The following is an 18,000-nucleotide window of genomic DNA, read 5'->3' on the forward strand; positions in this document are numbered from 1 at the left end:
CTTTGCTTCCCGCTATTGTGAGGATTTCCAATCAACAAAAGCATCAGGATTATTTTGGTACAATCTCAGGCATATGTTAACTGAGAGGTGTTATCTCAAAGTAACATCCTTTGCCCTAGAATCCTTTTCCCCTGATCTCAGATGTTTTGAGGTTATGGTTATGGAATGGTAAGGGAAAGTATATTATACATTCATTAGGGCATAATTTACTACCCCCCAACTCATGTAGAGGTCAAATGGGAAGGGATCCCATTTTGATAGCCTTTTCCCCAAGGGCTGACAAAAACCTTGAGCCAATTTTGCAGACAGCACAATTGGCTGCAGCTCTCTTGCTCATGTTCACTGTCTGGATTATCTGCCCATCTGTTTTACATGTCATCTTTCTAATAAGGATTCACCTTATTTGCCACCTACTTTTTTCTCTTTAATCTGTAGAGCCTTTAAAAGCCACTATCAGTCCACGGAAAGTGAAGAGCAGCGTTGGTAGCCAAGTGTCCTTGTCCTGCAGTGTGGCTGGAACAGAGGACCATGAACTCTTCTGGTATCGAAATGGTGAAATCATCAACACTGGGAATAATGTCAGGATCATTGGGATCAATCATGAGACCCTTATAATGGATGGCATGGCCAAAAGCGATGGAGGGGCGTACCAGTGTTTTGTACGTAAAGACAAGATGTCTGCACAAGATTATGTTCAAGTGGTGCTAGAAGGTCAGTCATTGGCTGTTTCAGGGTATACTGTGTACTTTGAAGAATTCTATATAAAAATCTACATTGTTGTTACAACCCAATTGATCATGTATTGGAAGTAAACAGTTGCTAAACTAGGTGGGACTGATAGGGGCATCTGCCACAATTGGAGCCTGGACAAACTGGCCTCCAGAAGTCAAGGGCTATATTAGCTATTACTAAATAATGCCTGTTGTGCCATGGTTACTATCTAATTTTGAATAGTCTGACATGTTTTCAAGATGGTAGATGAAAAACCAGAATAGTTCTTTGCACAGAGGTGCAGGATGAGCATGTTCACAGATTTATTTCTTGCATCTCAGTTTTGCATTCAAGTGGCTTAGGGTAGCAGGCTAGTCAGGGAAGCACCTTTCTCACTGGCTTGGTGCCTGTAGCCTCACAGTAAATCAAATTCAGCAACTGAGTGTCATTGAAAAGAGGAGCGTGGCATGTGAATGAGAGGCATGTGACACTGGAAAGCTACTACGGATTGGACAGCTGCAGCCAGGAGATGTGGAATTGGGGGTGGGGGGTGGGTTGCATCACAGCTTCAGAGCTGTCTAGCAGCCAAATCCTATGCATATTTATTTAAATAAGTAAAGTTTTATAAATAAATAATTATATATTTATAAAATAAATAAAATACACTAGAACAGGGCAGTGAATGTAAGAATAAAATTAGTATCTGTCCTTGAAAATAAAGGTGTCAATGTTTTGTGTTAATCAACAGCACCACTGTCAACACAGCGTCCCTATTCCCAAACATATCTTCTGAAGGGAGGCATTTCCATGTTTTGTTATGTACATTTCATCCCAAACATTGTCCTTCTGGATAGATGTCTGTTGAAACTATGGCAATCATAATAGCCTAACTGCTACTATGTTCCACATAATAATCAAGTGAGGAAAGTAATCAATTTATCCAGAGCTAACGAAGCTACAGGGCAGCCATGGCTTGCCCACTATTTTTAGAGGAGTCAAAGAAAAAGAAGATTACCTGTTTGGGCCTAGTTACCTCAGCAACCATCTCCTGTGACTAAGAGAGCTTAAAGAGCATATTGATAATCTATAATGATGTTGAGAGAGTGCTGGTTATCAGAGAATGACAGCAGGAAGATTTCAAAGATGCTCAGTCTCACTGGGAAAATAATGCCTGCTTTCATCTCCAAAAAGCCTGTCACTTGATTTTAAAATAAAAAAAATGCATGGGGGAAGGGTGCACTGGTGCCGACTGATTTATTTGTCGTTTGTCAGTTTCCGTTCAGCATAAAGAGCCTGGTTTGTGGTTTTTTGGTCATCTGAGAAATGATGGTACTAATGTGCAGGGAGAGGGTGGGAGGTGTTGTTTGTGTGTGGAGTGGGGGGGATGCTGAAGAGTCAGGCAGGAAAACCTTTTTGCTCCTGCCTCACTTCTTCAAATAGGATTAGAATCAAGCGAGAGGGGAAAAGAAAGTGGATGGATTTACATCCAACCGAATGCTCTTGCTGGCATATGTACATATTTCAACCTATAGAAAATATCCAGACACTGAAGCCCCTTGTGGACCGTGGCAAAGAGCACTCCCACCATTCCACCCACCTATCCCCCACCACTCCGCTGCTGATGTGTGCCACTTGCAATTCAGGTGCCACTTCTAACATGGCAAAAGCTGTGTCTTCTGCCTGCTCTTCAGCTTCAATGAAATGAAAGGAAAGCTCAAAGCAATCCCAAAGGTCCATTAGTTAGTTGTACGCCTGTGCATTCACAGAATGAGTGGAGAGCGCTTATGTCTTCAAAGTGCATTTTGTGCTGGTTATGTTCCCTGAAGACTATGAGGATTATTGATCAAGATTGACAAAGTCTGGCTGTGTCAATCCTAGATACAGAACCTTCTAGCAGTTTGGCCTGCCCAGCACTTCTGGGAACTTTGCTTGTGTTTCTGAAAGATTCTTCAAGGGTGGGGAACCTGCGACCCTCCAGATGTAGCTGGATTGCAACTCCCATCAATTCTGACCATTGACCATGCTGGCTGGGGCTGATGGGAACTGGAATCCAACAACATATGGAGGGCCACAAATTTCTCACCTCTTATGTAAATAATAATAATGACACAGCTGTTCTTATGTATTTTGGAAACATGCTGGCTTTGTGATAAAACTGTTGTGATTAACTCTGGGGTGATGTTCTCTGTGCATTAATTGGAGCTGTTCCCAGGTGGAGAAGGGCCAAAATGTGATTATGCCTTGGCGGATATATGCTGAGGAGAAGGGATAGTGGGAAAGAACAGTAACAGTGGATGTAGGTTGACAAGATGACACAGAGAAGCTCTTCTAAGATGAGGGCATGGCTGGCTATATTGTAATATGGACTTTTATGGGTATGTTGTTGCTCTGCCATAGAAAATATACTATTACTGTTGAAATTACTATGGAGTTCCCCAGCAAACGTGAGAAATATTGGACATCTTCTTTTGTCTTGGTACTCTAACACTGAGCTTTCCTATGTAAACAAATGTGCATATGTGTATAATATGTACTTTGGGGAAAAAAGGCCTATTTTTGATATGCTATCTCTCGGACTGACTTCCTGCTTAGGTCAAAGTCTATACCATGATCAGCGGTGTCTATTTGATACAGAAAAGCAGCTCATAAGTTCACAGCAATAGGAATAGGGACAAACCTGGATTCCAAAAAGATTGGCTTCTTCTACATTGCAGATATTGTGCTTATCTCTTAACCACCAGACTAGATAAAACCTGTCACAACTGCTCTCCTTCTCTATTAGATCTTCTGTAGAATTAAAATGTGCGATTCCTATGGGACCGAGATTGCTACTGTATATTGGGGGGAAGAGTTTGACTTTTGATTTTCCCCCTGTGGGGAAATTCCAGTGTAATACTGGTGTTTCCCACAGCAATTGTAATATATGGAACTGCCCTAACTGGCTGGCAACATTATATTTGCAGTGCACGGTAGATTGCATATGTAGTCTCTGTAAATCAGGGATGGAAAATCTGTAACCCTCCAGATGTTGGACTACAGCTCCCACCATCCCTCACCATTGACTGTGCTGCATGGGACTGATGGGAGTTGGAGTCCATCAACATCTGGAGAACCACAGGTTCTCCATTCCTGAAGGAGATTATTTCTGCACATTATGAGCTATGTTTGAAATGAGAGTTTTGTATTCTCTGCTCCCAATGGTATTGAAATTCCTCCTAAACACCACTTTTAAAGTTCTGCCTAAAAGAGATAACAACTGGAATTATATTATATTTATGAAATTAGCTCCTTGTTAATTTTGTATGTCCAGGTTTTTGAAACAATTTTGAGACCTGAAGGCCTTTTTTTATGACCAGCCTTGTGGCACCTCTGCAAGCTGCTGGCACAAAAAGCAGATGTGATAGTATGAGTGACAGTGGACACAGGGTTCTGCACACCCTGAATTTTTAGCAAGCCTTTGCAAATGGCTGGAATTTGCGTGCACTAAATTAGCTTTCACACAACCTCTTTTGCTTGATGTAGCTTTGGGTTGATTTGCACTTAACACTAAGCTAAGCAATGGCTTAGTGTGAACATGAGGGTTTCCAGAAAGGAAATTGTGGCCATTGTATTCCTCCCCAGTTCTCCTGCTGCAGTAAACCATGGTTTGGTTTAGCATGTTGTCCCAATCCGGGCTCAATGGTAGCATTGACAGGTAACTGGAATAAATAAAAATGAGGAATGGTGGTATACAAAAGCATGTGGAAAAGCTTGTCAGAGGTGTGGAGAGAGAAAGAGAAGGATTAATGCTATGTGTCGTTTTGTTTTTAATTGGTCCCCACCACCACCATTTTAGCAGTGACTAAAAAGAAAAGATACATTGAAACTTTGGACCTGACCATTCATAAATCTGAATGATTCTTCTTTAGATGTCATTTATTAGGCTTGTTTTTGTGTCTTGAAGAATTTCTTCCCTCCCTCCTAACCAAAATGCGCAGCTTGTGCATTTCTTTTATGGGCACACCTGTTGATTGCTGACTGAGATTCCTTTTTTTCTATAGATGGAACTCCCAAAATAATTTCTGCCTTCAGCGAGAAGGTGGTAAGTCCAGGAGAGGGTGTTTCCTTGATGTGCAATGTGAAGGGAACACCTCTTCCTACAATCACGTGGACATTAGATGACGATCCCATCATCAAAGATGGCAGTCACCGGATCAGCCAGATCATCACCTCTGAGGGGAATGTGGTCAGCTACCTGAATATCTCTAGCACCCAGGTCCGAGATGGTGGGGTCTATCGTTGTACTGCCAACAACTCTGCTGGAGTCGTCCTGTACCAGGCTCGAATAAACGTAAGAGGTGCTTGTCAAATCAGCTCCTCCAAAAACAACAAACAAAAACCTCATTGTAGTAAAGGAGAAGATTACTGCATGCTATGAGCTTTGCCATGGAATGATAAAACTACTTTTAAAAAAATGCTGTCTCCATTTTCCCCCCCTCTGCAATCTCACGTAGAAACTTAAGATATTTACTCAGGCTGCAATCCTAAGCATTCTCTTTCTTTAGTGTATTCACTATTGAAGAGAATATAGTCTAGATTGCTCTGTTACTTCTGAATAAACGTGCATAGGATTGCACTGTCAATATAATATAGAGCTGTCTCCCTGTACTAATCAGTTCAGCTAATATTTTTCAGTATGTGTAGTTTTGTTTTTTGTTTACTTGCATGTCTTTTTCTTCCTTTGGAGATCCTACATTTGCTGTAGATGTTCATCTATATAAAATATGGCTCATTTGTAGTTCTGTGTGGCATAATGCTGATCTCTGCATATATATCAAAATAAACATTAAAATTTTCAGTGATCTCATAAATACCAGACTAGTGGTTCAGCTTTGTTTCCTGCCCCCTTCTATATCTGACACTAATTAAATCTTCACCAGCCTTTAATTTGTAATTCAGTTCAGATTTTTATCATGCACATGTTCCAGTGATGCAGGCACATAGCAGAAGAGTTTAATTAGTGTGCCTGCTGCTGGGCTAGAGAAACGAAAAAGCACAAAATGATTAGGAAGACCCCTTAAGTGGCTCTCTGAAGTAAGAATTGTCACAGACTGTGATTTCCAGTATCTAAAATGACTGTATATTTAGAAGAAATTAATATTTCCTTCACTTAAATACAGCCTTAAATTATTTTCAAGAGTTTCCTTTTACCGTTACAGGGCCAGCAAGCATCCGACCAATGAAAAATATCACAGCAATAGCCGGGCGGGATACCTTCATTCACTGTCGTGTCATTGGTTATCCGTATTACTCAATCAAATGGTACAAGAATTCTAACCTGCTCCCTTTTAACCATCGTCAAGTAGCATTTGAAAACAATGGAACATTGAAGCTCTCTGATGTGCAGAAGGAGGTGGATGAGGGCGAATATACATGCAATGTTCTGGTTCAGCCCCAGCTGTCCACTAGCCAGAGTGTGCATGTGACTGTAAAAGGTAAAGCATAAGTGGAAAGGAAAGTAGTATCTGTAGATGTGGGAGTCAGAAATCATGCTTTATAAGTTTTGGTCTGGCTTAACACATTTCAATGTGCCTCTCTGAAAAGCATGCCATTAGTGTCCACAGGAACATTTATGCACAAGGAGACATAATATGGGTTGGTGTATTCCCAGATATTATTCTAGTTTTCCATCAGCAGTTTCCTCTCATTAACAGCTTTAAAAAACACTGATTGCAGAAGTCTTACTCAGAAGCTGTTGCTGCAGTATCTGGGAACATGTTGGATTACATATCATGTTGGAGAAGTAGATAACTGAGGATAGTTTCAAGCCATGCAGCATTTAGGTTCCTCAGGCTTTCTGGTGATCCTTAAAACTTTGAGCTCAGGAATAATGATGAACACATTCCAGTACAGAGAGAACCAGTGTGGCATAGTGGTTAGAGTGCTGGACTATGACCTGGAAGACCGGGGTTCAAATCCCCACATAGCCATGGAGCTCACTGGGTGACTTGGGCCAGTCACTGCCTCTCAGCCTCAGAGGAAGGCAATGGTAAACCCCCTCTGAAAACCGCTTACCTTGAAAACCCTATTCATAGGGTCGCCATAAGTCAGAATTGACTTGAAGGCAGTTCATTTCATTTTCAGTACAGAAGCAGTATGGTTCAAACAGTCCTCCATTCCATGCAATCCTATGCATGCCTATTCTGAAGTCGACGGGACTTGCTGTCAGGTAGGTGTATATAAGATTACAGCTGTGTTAATAATTCCACTATTGTCTTAGACCTGAATCTGTTTAAAAATGAGCCTTTTCTGGAGAACTTCAAGGAGAACCAAAGATATCTCTGGATTGGAAAACATCAAATCTCTGGTTTGGAAAACATCAGTACTTTGTAGCTGATACCTTAATATTAGATATTTGGCAATTAATACATAGTTTTAAATGGTGTACTACAACTGCATGTTAGATTCCTGCATAGAGCAAGGAGTTGGACTCGATGGCCTTTCAGGCCCCTTCCAACTCTACTGTTCTGTGATTCTATGTTTCTTATTATTATGGTTCTCAACCCATTGCATGTCAGCTGTCTAGTTCATAATTCTTTACCTTTTCAAGAATGAAAACACACATTTTTTGACTGATAGTATTTTCTTCTTTTTGTTTCAGTACCACCTTTCATCCAGCCTTTTGAGTTTCCAAGGTTCTCCATTGGACAGAGAGTCTTCATTCCATGTGTTGTGGTCTCAGGGGATTTGCCAATCACAATCACCTGGCAGAAAGATGGCAGGCCAATCCCAGCCAGTCTTGGGGTGACCATTGACAACATTGACTTCACCAGCTCCTTAAGGATTTCTAATCTTTCCCTCATGCACAATGGGAATTATACCTGTATAGCTCGAAATGATGCAGCAGCCGTGGAGCACCAAAGCCAATTAATTGTGAGAGGTGAGTAGATGTAATTAATCTGAATGGTGACAATTAGATACATGTCAATAGTCTCTTCAAATGTCAATTGTTTGACAGGAGATACAAGCTTAAGAACCTAAGAAAAGCCCTGCTGGCTCAGGCCAACATCCTCTTCTCACAGTAACCAGCCTGATGCCCATGGGAAATCTGCAAGCCCACATGAGATCCCCAAATATATGATAATTCTTCTACACTTGTCAGAAAACACACAGCACAATCAGCTTTAAAAAGAAATCATGAAGGTGACTTTAATTCTGTGTGAACATATTGTAGGTGAACCTAATCAATAAATGGTTTCATCTGCAGCTGGAAGCCATGGGATTTAATATATGGGGGGAAATTGAAGGATTGTTCTTTGGGTTCAGAGCATTTGAAACATGCTTAGATTATTTGCCATGGTGCTTTAGTCTTGACACTTGACCATTTTTAATTTGGAAGAATAGTGGAATTGTGCTAATTGCAATGCTCTAGTTTTAGGGGAATATTTTAGTCTTGTCTTGTGTTCTAAGAATACTATTACAATTGTTTAAATACTGAGCTTGTGTTAGATGTGATAGTACTTTGGTGTTCCTCAACTGGCAGCCCATGAACCAACACATGCCCACTAAGCCTCTTATGCCTTCACTTAATTTTTCTTGAAACACATTGCAAAGTGCCAGTAGCAGTCTTGAACTGGAGAATCTGGCAACCAAACACAGTCATCTTCCTCTCGGTGTCAGATGAAGGAGCTGTTGGTTTGCTCTCTGCTGCACTTGGATGCCACCAGTGCAAGCGGTCAGTAGGGAAGGGGTTCACTGTCTAGTTCTGAGCCGCTTGTATTCCAATGGTCCTTCAATCCTGATCTGCCTTTTTTTGTTCCCACTTGCTTGCTTTTGCAACTGCTGATTAAATCTGTTGTTTTTTGGTGGCAAAAACAAATTATGTAAATTTTAACATAAATGCCTATGTAAATATATGGAAGTTAATGGATAATAGCAATTGTAGTTATGGAGATAATTATGTAAAATCAGGAGGGAAATTCAGGGGGGAAAGGTGTGATGATTACAGGGGTGGCCCACTGGAAGAAATCAGTGTTGGTCCGAAAAGACAGCGGACTGTTGGATTCAGTCAAAATCTGGTACTAAGTCTGATTTAGCGGCTATTCTCCCTATCCCTAGTGGTCAGAGAACAGTACTACAGCTGGTAGTGTCTTAGCCCAGGATCTGATCCTGCTCAGTCAAAGGAGAGGGCAAAGACTCCCAGGACAGAGAAACTGGAGCCTTATAGCTCTCCAGAAAGCAGTCTCAAAAGTGGTGACCCCAGATTCTGAGGCCTGCATCCCTGGCTCTGGAGGAGATAGTTTTGCCCTCATCCTTGGACACAGATGACTCCTCCCCTGAGTATTCTGGTTTTTATATTGCAGTAAGTGAACACTGAACTGCAGATTTAAGGCTGGGTCAAACAGCCTTCTGCATATGGGCTGTGAGAGGGTTGAATCAACCCATTATGCAGCTGACTACATAGTTAAGCAGTGATGTGGTCACTCAGTTGCTTGCTCAGCTCACCTGTCAGCACATGATGAAGTGCATTTAATTTGCAAACTGGTAGTATGCTGACAATCGAGCTGAGCTGGTGATGGAGTAATCAAACAGCTGCTTTGCCTTGCAGTCAGCTTGGCTCAACCCGCTTACAGCTGGAGACAGAAGTTTCTTTGAATCAGCCTACACTTTAATCCCTAGCAGACTGTATGAAAAGGAGAGGCAGAAAATGGACATGAATAAATTTCAAAATGGTACAATTGCATAATCTAGGATATATTGAAAGGAACCGTTCTATAAAGCTGTATAAACTCATTGACGTGGATGGGACATAATCCTTCCCTAGCTGCTTTTTTCATTGCAGGATTTACACAGAAGTAGACCTGCAACTTAGTCCTTCTAGGGCCATGTCATCTGTCAAACGGTGTTCCCAAATTTCAGCCACTTGCCATTTGCAGTTTACATTCTATATACAAAAAGGGTCTGGGCTATGTAGTATCTCCCTAAATTCCAATTGATTCCTGTGACTGGAGTACTTTTTTGTCCTAGCCAATATAAGGTGTTGAGGTAAAAAAAAATCCAACAAAAATTTATTCAGGTTAGCAAATTTAAGCACCCATCAGATGTGGCTTGCCAGGTGGAGCGCTAACTAGCTTCTCAGCAAATGGATCTCTGTTACTTACTGGGAGAGAGGAGCAAGGTGATGTGGAAGTTAATGCAATGCAAATGCACAAGCTAACCTGATGCTCCTACTGGTGTGTTTCCACCATGCCAACCTCCCCGTCACCTTGCCCCCCTCTCCCTCTTGATAAGTAACAGTGACCCATCTGCCTGGAAGCTAGCATAGCAGAACTGCCGTAGCCACTGAGCCACTTCTGGTGCCCATACAGAATTTTCAAAAAAAAGCCTGGAACAATAGCAACAACAATCCCAAGAAACTCCCAGCTAATTCCTGCACTTTTTTGTTCCTGCCAACAGAAAGCAAATTTTATCTGATTAAAAAAACAACAACCCCATGGGGTTTTTCAAACAAAAACTGATCCAGTGAAACAGACTTAAGTGCCTTGCTTCTGACACCACATATGCAGATTTGTCTAGGGATATTATTCTACCCTGAGATGCATAGCAATTTGGCTTGGAGTATAAAAATGTCCCTAAAATCATTTGGGTAAGTGTTTATGTTTCTGCAGATCAGTTTGTTTCATCTGGATTTTATTGTTCAATATTGCCCAAATGGTTTCCTTGGCTCCCTATGCACAGGAGACATAATGCTGAGGGAATAGAAAGAGAAACATCTTGGGAACTGCCACCATAGAGCTTTAAGAATTTAAGAATTGGTGCCTGAGTTTGCTTTCTTTCCTCTTCCCTCCCTGCCCCTTTCCCCTTGTGTGTTGTTTTTTTTAAGATAGTAATTTTGTGAGCAGGGACTGTATTGTTTTAATTGATTGTATGTAAGCCACTCTGGGAACCTTTTTGGTTGAAGAGTGGGATACAAACACAATAAATCTGGTTGCCCAACTGATGAAACTGTCTTGTGGAGGGCTCCTAGTGCATTTGGTCCACATTGGCTTAACAAACCTTGGCTACAGCTCATGGTTGAGGCAGAGAGAGGTTAACCATGAGCCTGTGTTCAGACAACTTGATAAGCCAAACCTCGGCTTAGCTGCTGCTAATCTAAAAGGACCAGAGAGGAGCAAAATGGCTGCAGTCTCTTCCCTGGAAGCCTGCACATTTGTGCTAAGCCATGGTTTGTGGCCACTGACTGTTAAGTGTCAAAGAGCTTTCAACGTCCCATACAGATATGGAGAGTATATTGTTATGGGTTTGGGGTTGAGATGGATGATTTCTATGAGTCCCCTTCCAGCCTCTGAGTTTGAACCCTGCACCTAGAGGTGAGAAATCTGCTCTGCTGGCCAGATCCCCCTTTGTTAGTCTAATAGAGTGGCCAGGTGAGTTAATGGGCCTATCAAGTGCCCATTAACTGACGAATGAGCCAGGGAGATCCTATTGTTACTGAAACTTTTCAGGAGAGCCCCCCCCCCTTCCTGAGGCCAAGGAAAGGCGTGAGTTTTGAGTTGAGTCTGAGGAAAGGCTGGGAACTGGAGGCAGGCAAAGAGGCTGGCTCCCTGGACCATGGCTTTAGGGTGCTCCTGTAAGCCTGATGGAAAAGAAAGATCTATTGGACTGCTGAGGCTTTGAACCCCTCCATCTTTAGCTCAGGTTGAAATGTGTGTAAATAAACAAACCATATTTCATAAAGACACCACAGTCTCCACTGACCTTCTTTCCAAGGAAACCAAACCCTGGTTAAGCACAGGGACCCCTGGAGATCTCGCACCGCTCGGAGATTGTGGTGGCGCACAACAATATGTAGTTCAGTGGTGTTTGTGGGAAAAGAGCAAAGCGTGTAAAGGTAAAAACAAAGATGACAAATGATTGTGATGGTATTGGAACAGCTAGTGCAATTTCCTTGTCACTATTTCACTTCTCTCTCACATCAAAATAGTTATATTTTATTAATTTATGGTATGAAATAGAATTACAGATGCACAATGTACAGCATATATTGCTACTATTTCTATGGTAACACTGAAGTATATTTTTAAAAAAGATGTGCATAAGGTGTAACCCTGTCATAGCCCTAATATGCACAGTCTTCAAATAAGAATTTCTTGCCAGGAAACTTTGCTGCGAATGGTTTCCCTAAACCAACTAAATTGACCCTATAGGTGTGATGACTAACTTTAATAATGGCTCGAATCAGGGTTTGATGGAATCATTCATTAATACATCAACCATTGCTCTGGATGATTTCATTTCTTTCATCATTTTTAACTGCAGGACCTAAATAAAGAGCACAAATATTCCAATGAAAGAATGAAATTCAGGATCCAGTCTCTTATATTCATTGTACTCTTTCCAGTGGCCCACCAGAGATGTGAATACAGGAGCACTGAAAGTTATTCTGTCTCTGAGAATGATGAACATGCAAACTAGAACACAAATGTTGGCTTTATAATAAGGCAGCCTTTTTTCTCTCTCAGACTGCAGCAGTTCAACTGCATAGGCAAGAGTTCGCCTAGGAGTTGCTCCATTAATTTCAATAGAGGCAGCAGATCTACAGGCACACTATTTTTCAGGATATGAACTTGTACCCTCCACTGAAATTAATGAGGCAGTCTGCATGTGCAAAAGCTGTGTGTGTGCATGAGAACTACATGCAGAGCTCTGCATTTGAGAATTAGTCAGAAATGAATCCTGCATTTATAAAAATAAAATATAAAGAACTACCTATTAACCCCTGAGTGTTTAAGGTACCTTGTCTTGACTAATATTAATTATAGTATGCATTCTGCTATTTGTTTAATACAGATAGATTTTAAATGTTAATTCAAAGATCAGGGAATATTTGTACAACTATATATTATGACTGTTTGTCTCACCATGTACATCTTAATTAAAACCTGAAATGCATTAGTCATCCTCGTACTGATCTTCACCCATTTAAAATTTGAATGTGTCGTCTTAATTCTGTTGAAGCCGTTATCTCATTAAAAAAAAGTCATCTGAAAAGAGATGCCTGACCCCGTATTCAGCTAAGCCACACATTATGAAGAATGCTGGTCTAGCTAGAACTCTGTACTTGCCTCAAGACTATGTGTAGATTTGTGCTTTGTTCCAAGTAATGAGCACAGTGTCATTATAAGGAACTGTACAAAGCTGCAGTATTTCAAGCTAAGTAAAGCCTCAATGGTTGCTGCCAAAGATCCTCCTCATAAGTAGTTGCTGTACAACGGACTTTCCCACAGTGACTGATATGCCTAATGGATCATGTAAGTGCATGCCTAATTGAAGGAGCTGTCAGTGCAGCCCTTCCTGAAGAGGCCTCTTTAGAACCAGAGGTGCTGGGCATCTATTGCTCAGTCATGAATATCCCTTTTCTTGTCAAGATGTTTGAGTGGGTGGTGGCTAGGCAGTTGCAGGTGCACCTGGATGAGGCAAATTATCTAGACTCATTTCAGTCTGGCTTCAGGCCTGGTCTTGCCATAGATATAGCTTTGGTCACTCAGACTGATGACCTTTAACAAGAGGCAGACAGTAGGAGTCCTACCACATTGATTCTCTCTGACTTTTCATCAGCTTTCAATACTTTTTCACCACATGGAGTGACTCTGCAGGCTGGGGGTGGGCAGCAGGGCTCTTATCAGAAACAAGCATTAGGAACTTCTTGTTTGGTCCCATTGTTATGTTATGTCATGTTAACGTTTATTTATACCCCGCCTTTCGGCCAAATGGCCCTCAAGGCGGCTTACAGAAAAAGTAAACACAAATATAAAAATACATCAGCAAGGCAATACATCAATAAAGCAATACATTGTACAAAAAATTAAATTAAATAACAAATAACATTAATTAAGAAAAAATACCCAGGAAAGGCATTCCATCTCGCCTGAACTTACAGCTATTTCAAGGGGCGGTACACCAGTCCGAAACTGCAACGGCCTGTGGCTCAGGCCAGGAGTAGTGCAGCTTAATGCTAGGGGTCTCCATCTGCATACCCTGGCCCAGGATGCCACTGCTGCTGCTAAAGTGAAAACAGGGCGGCGGCAACCAGCAGGCTGACCAACTGGTCTGGCCCGCAGGCCTTCCAACGCTGCAGCAGTAGCTCCCAGGCCTTGTAGTCTTACAGCTCTTCCGGGGCGGTGGGTGCCACAATTGTAATTGTGCTGTGGAGTTCCACAGGGTTCCATCTTGACTCCCATGCTATTTCATATCTATATGAAACTGCCGGGAGGAGTCATCTGGGAAATTGGAATGTGGTGTCACCAATATGTAGATGACACTCCAGCTCCACTCCATCTGAATTAGGAGAAGCTGCAGATATGTTGGACTGATATCTGGAGGTAGTGATGGGCTAAATGGATGCCAGTAAACTATGACTGAATCCCAGTAAGATAAAGCTACTATGGGTAGGCAGTTCTCATGTCCAGGAATCAGGGAGACAGTCTCTTCTGAATGGGGTAGTGCTTCCTCCTGAAGAAGTAGGTATGTAGCTTGAGGGTACTCCTTGACTCACTGTTATCTTTGGAAGCTCAGGTGGCCTCGATGTCAAGAAGTGCCTATTTCCAGTTCGTGATGGTTTACCAGCTATAGCAGTTCTTGGACCAAGATCATCTGGTATAACCAAATGCTCTGGTGACCTCACATTTGTATTATAGCAATGTGCTCTACATGGGACTACCCTTGAAAATGGCCTGAAAGTTGCAGCTCATACAGAATGCAGCTGCCAGGTTATTAACTGGGACAGCAAAATTGGGAAATGTAACATTACTTTTTAAAGCATTGCACTGTAAGATGTCTGTAAGCTACCTGGCCTGATTTGAGATGTTGGCAATCGTCTACAAAGCCCTAAATGACTCAGGGGCCCAGGTATCTGCAGGATCACCTCCAAAGCAGCTGACTCAATCTGTAAGAGTGATTGTTGGGGTTCTATTCATACTACTCATGAGGATTCATGATGAGAGGACTCAACCAAGGGCCTTCTCTGTATTGGGGGCTCAGCTCTGCAACAATCTCCCACTGAAGTTGCAGCTGTTCTCTTTGTTGCTAGGATTTAGATGTCAACTAAAGAAGCTTCTGTTTCCTAGGTCTTTTCAGTCTGATATGGTAATGTTTGCCCTAAAGAGCAATGTGTAGATTGTGCTTTTAATATTACTTTTTCAATATTTTTGTTTTTGTATTGATTTTATTTATTTTTATAATTTTGTTGTTTATCCTTGAATACACATTACCCTGGGCTCCATTTGAGGAAGGGTAATTCGTAAATACAATTCTTATTATTCTTCCTTTATTTTTATTCTTATTTTATTATTATTATTTCTCACCTTATTGAGATAGTAGTTAAAAGAGACTATGGGCATCCTCCAACAAGCATTTTACCCTAGAGATTAGATTAAACTATTATATTTTAGCCTGCACCTTCTATTGTCAATTTGTTTAAGTGGATCACTTTTTCTTCAAACTGTTGTTGCCCTCCTTGCCCTCTCTCCTCTCTCCATGGATGTGTTTGTTTATTTATTATTTGATTTATATCCAACCCTTCCTTCCAGCAGGAGCCCAGGGCGGCAAACAACAGCACTAAAAACACTTGAACCATCATAAAAACAGACTTTAAAATACATTAAAACAAAACATCTTTAAAAATATATTTTTAAAAAGCTTTCAAGACAATTTTTTAAAAAGCTTTCTTCTTTTTCTCTTTTGGATTAGTCAGGACCCTTCTGGGTAGCAGAAACCGGTGTTATCCCAAAAGGAAACTTTTCTATTTTTGAACTTTATTCAGAGGGTCCTGGGTGGAATCAGACACAGCTAAGCTAAGCCTGAGCAGAGCTTGGAAGATTACTTTTAAAAAGTAATAAATTACAGTTACAGTTACATGGGCCCAAAAAGTAGTAATTACTGTTACAATTGCAATAGCTCTGAAAGTAACTGATTACTTTACTTTTACTCAAAAGTAATTGCTACAATTACATTTTAGTTACTTTTAAAAAAAAATGCCTACAAGGTGCTGGTCTTGGCTGCTGCACATCTAAGTAGCCTAAAACAACATTAAAAATAAGCACACACACACAGAGGGTAGTAGAATATTTTTTTTATCCGTAAGATTAACAGAATGGAATAACAGAATCTCACATCCCCTCACCCCACCCCCAGCAATCATGATACCCCAACACACTTATTTTTGTATATATATTGCCTCCAGCTCTTTTCTCCTTCCACTCCTGTCCATTTTTAAACAATTGTTTTCTCCATGCCGTCTCGCTCTCCACCTCCTCCCTCGTTGCCTCCTAAGCACCCATAGAGCATGAAGGAAGAACAACGCTGCACAGAAGCCCAATTTGAAGCACATGATTTTTATTCACAAATCAGAGGAGCAGAAGACTTCCCCTGCTCCCCCCCCAAGTAATGCACAAAAGTAATGCTGGAAACATTACAATTACCCCTTAAAAGTAATGAAGTTACTACTTGTTCTATTACCAGCAAAATGTAATGAAGTTACCCACTCGTTACTCAAAAAAGTAGTAAATTACAAGTAATTCATTACTTGTAACTGGTTACTTCCAAGCTCTGAGCCTGAGCCTTATTTGGGCAAAGGAAGCCTGAAGACTGGATGGATTACCCAACCAATAAGCAAAGATAGATTGATCTCTCACCATCCCCAAATAAATTATCCAACCTTTGCTAGCAGCCCTAGACTCAGCATGGACAACGTACCTCCAGATCATGGTGAAAAACCAGGAAACCACTTCCCTTTGCTTCTCTTTCCTTGAGATACCACTGTGTGCCACCCTCTCACCTCTCTCCACTTTTCTTATTTTGCAGAGGCTTGCTCACATACAGCTCTTGTGAGACCTGTACCTCAGTTATTTGCATGTGAATGTTTCACCTTTCTGATGTGTTTCAGTTTTTCTGTATCTCTGCTAGATTTCTAAACACCTGCTCCAGAACTTGCAAGACTGCTTTACCCCAGATCAGACCTGTAGCCGAGCTCTGCTTCCCCAGCTGTAGGATTTTGGGGGGAAATTGTATTCTTTTAAATTTGTGACTTGATAGAAAAGGACAACCTCCAATGAAAGATGACAATTTGGTTTAAGAACAGGAGCAATTTAAGAATAGGACCCTCTGAAAAATTCAGTGAATAAGGCAGGGCAAGTGCACAACAAAAGCCTCATCTGGAAGAGCCTCCCAAAGTCTGCTCATTCAAGACTTTCCCTGACTAAGCGTGGATTTTTCTTGATCACAATCACCTTATAATTACTTAAGTGATCTTGAAAAAAACAGCCTGTATAATAACATGATCCTTGAAGAGTTAAATATTAGAACTTTGTATTATAGGCTAGAGTTAGACTCCACCTCTTGGACGTTCCTTTGCTTTGCTTTTCAGTTTCAGTTTCCATTGTGCTGTTTACCGAGACAGCAATAAAGAAGCATGTTCGTTTGCCTGCAGTAAGAAGTAAGGGTCTGTTTATTCTGCAGGTATTATAATGCGTAGAGCAGGATTGGGTGCTTATTGCTAAAGGGTGAAATAAAGAGATAAAGTGATCTGAAAAATGCCTACCCTTTACTCTTTTAAAGCATTCACTATACCCAGATTCAGCATGGACTATGCACCCCCAGGTCATGGTGAAAAACCAGGAAACCACATCTATTGTGGTTATTTTTTCTTCTTTTTCTTGATTACTTGATAGCAAAGGATGAAAACAGCCCTAGAGGAATAGAAATATTGCTGTGTACACTACAGTTAGCTAGTTGGCCGGCTGGACACCTAAGCTGTAACTCGGGCCTAATTTCTGATTTTCCCAATATGTGCAGCTCAGTGTAAAGCCTTTTCAAGATTTCTGGACAGAAAAATCAACCCAGCAACCAGTAAGAAGAAAACCCAATTCCTTTTCACAATTGTTTCAAATTGCTTGGCTAGTCCTTTACTTAGCAGCCAGTTAAAAAGTTTTCCTTTAATTGTCCTATAGGAAGGAAAATCTAAACACCAAGAACAAGACTAGAAGGAGGGACTCTCAAGGAGGAGTTAACAAACACACCCAATAGTTTCATTTTCCCTCTGCTGTTCTCTAAATTTGTAGTATGGACAAGTTTGTTTTTCAAATGGAATCTAAGTCTGAGACACCCCAGCATCAAAGCCAAGATCAGGAACTAACTGTCTTTACCAAAGTAATTCAGTTCATGAAGAATCAGAACACAGGGACAGACGGCAGATGAAAGGGGACTGTAGCTATAGGCAAAGTCAAGCTTTTGAGTCTGATATTCCTGGAGATC

General features: G+C 41.1%; 1 protein-coding gene across 1 annotated transcript in view; it reads left to right on the forward strand.

Moving 5' to 3' along the window:
* The window catches only part of DSCAM (DS cell adhesion molecule), a 602,142-nt gene that overhangs the window by 336,329 nt on the left and 247,813 nt on the right, over window positions 1–18,000 (forward strand). Inside the window, exons 6-9 of the mRNA XM_061627614.1 lie at window positions 436–711; window positions 4,752–5,048; window positions 5,910–6,185; window positions 7,352–7,630. Of these exons, the coding sequence (XP_061483598.1) occupies window positions 436–711; window positions 4,752–5,048; window positions 5,910–6,185; window positions 7,352–7,630 (1,128 nt within the window). The remainder of the gene's footprint in view (window positions 1–435; window positions 712–4,751; window positions 5,049–5,909; window positions 6,186–7,351; window positions 7,631–18,000) is intronic.

Source organism: Rhineura floridana, chromosome 5, assembly GCF_030035675.1.
Source record: "Rhineura floridana isolate rRhiFlo1 chromosome 5, rRhiFlo1.hap2, whole genome shotgun sequence".
Classification (NCBI taxonomy): Eukaryota; Metazoa; Chordata; class Lepidosauria; order Squamata; family Rhineuridae; genus Rhineura; species Rhineura floridana.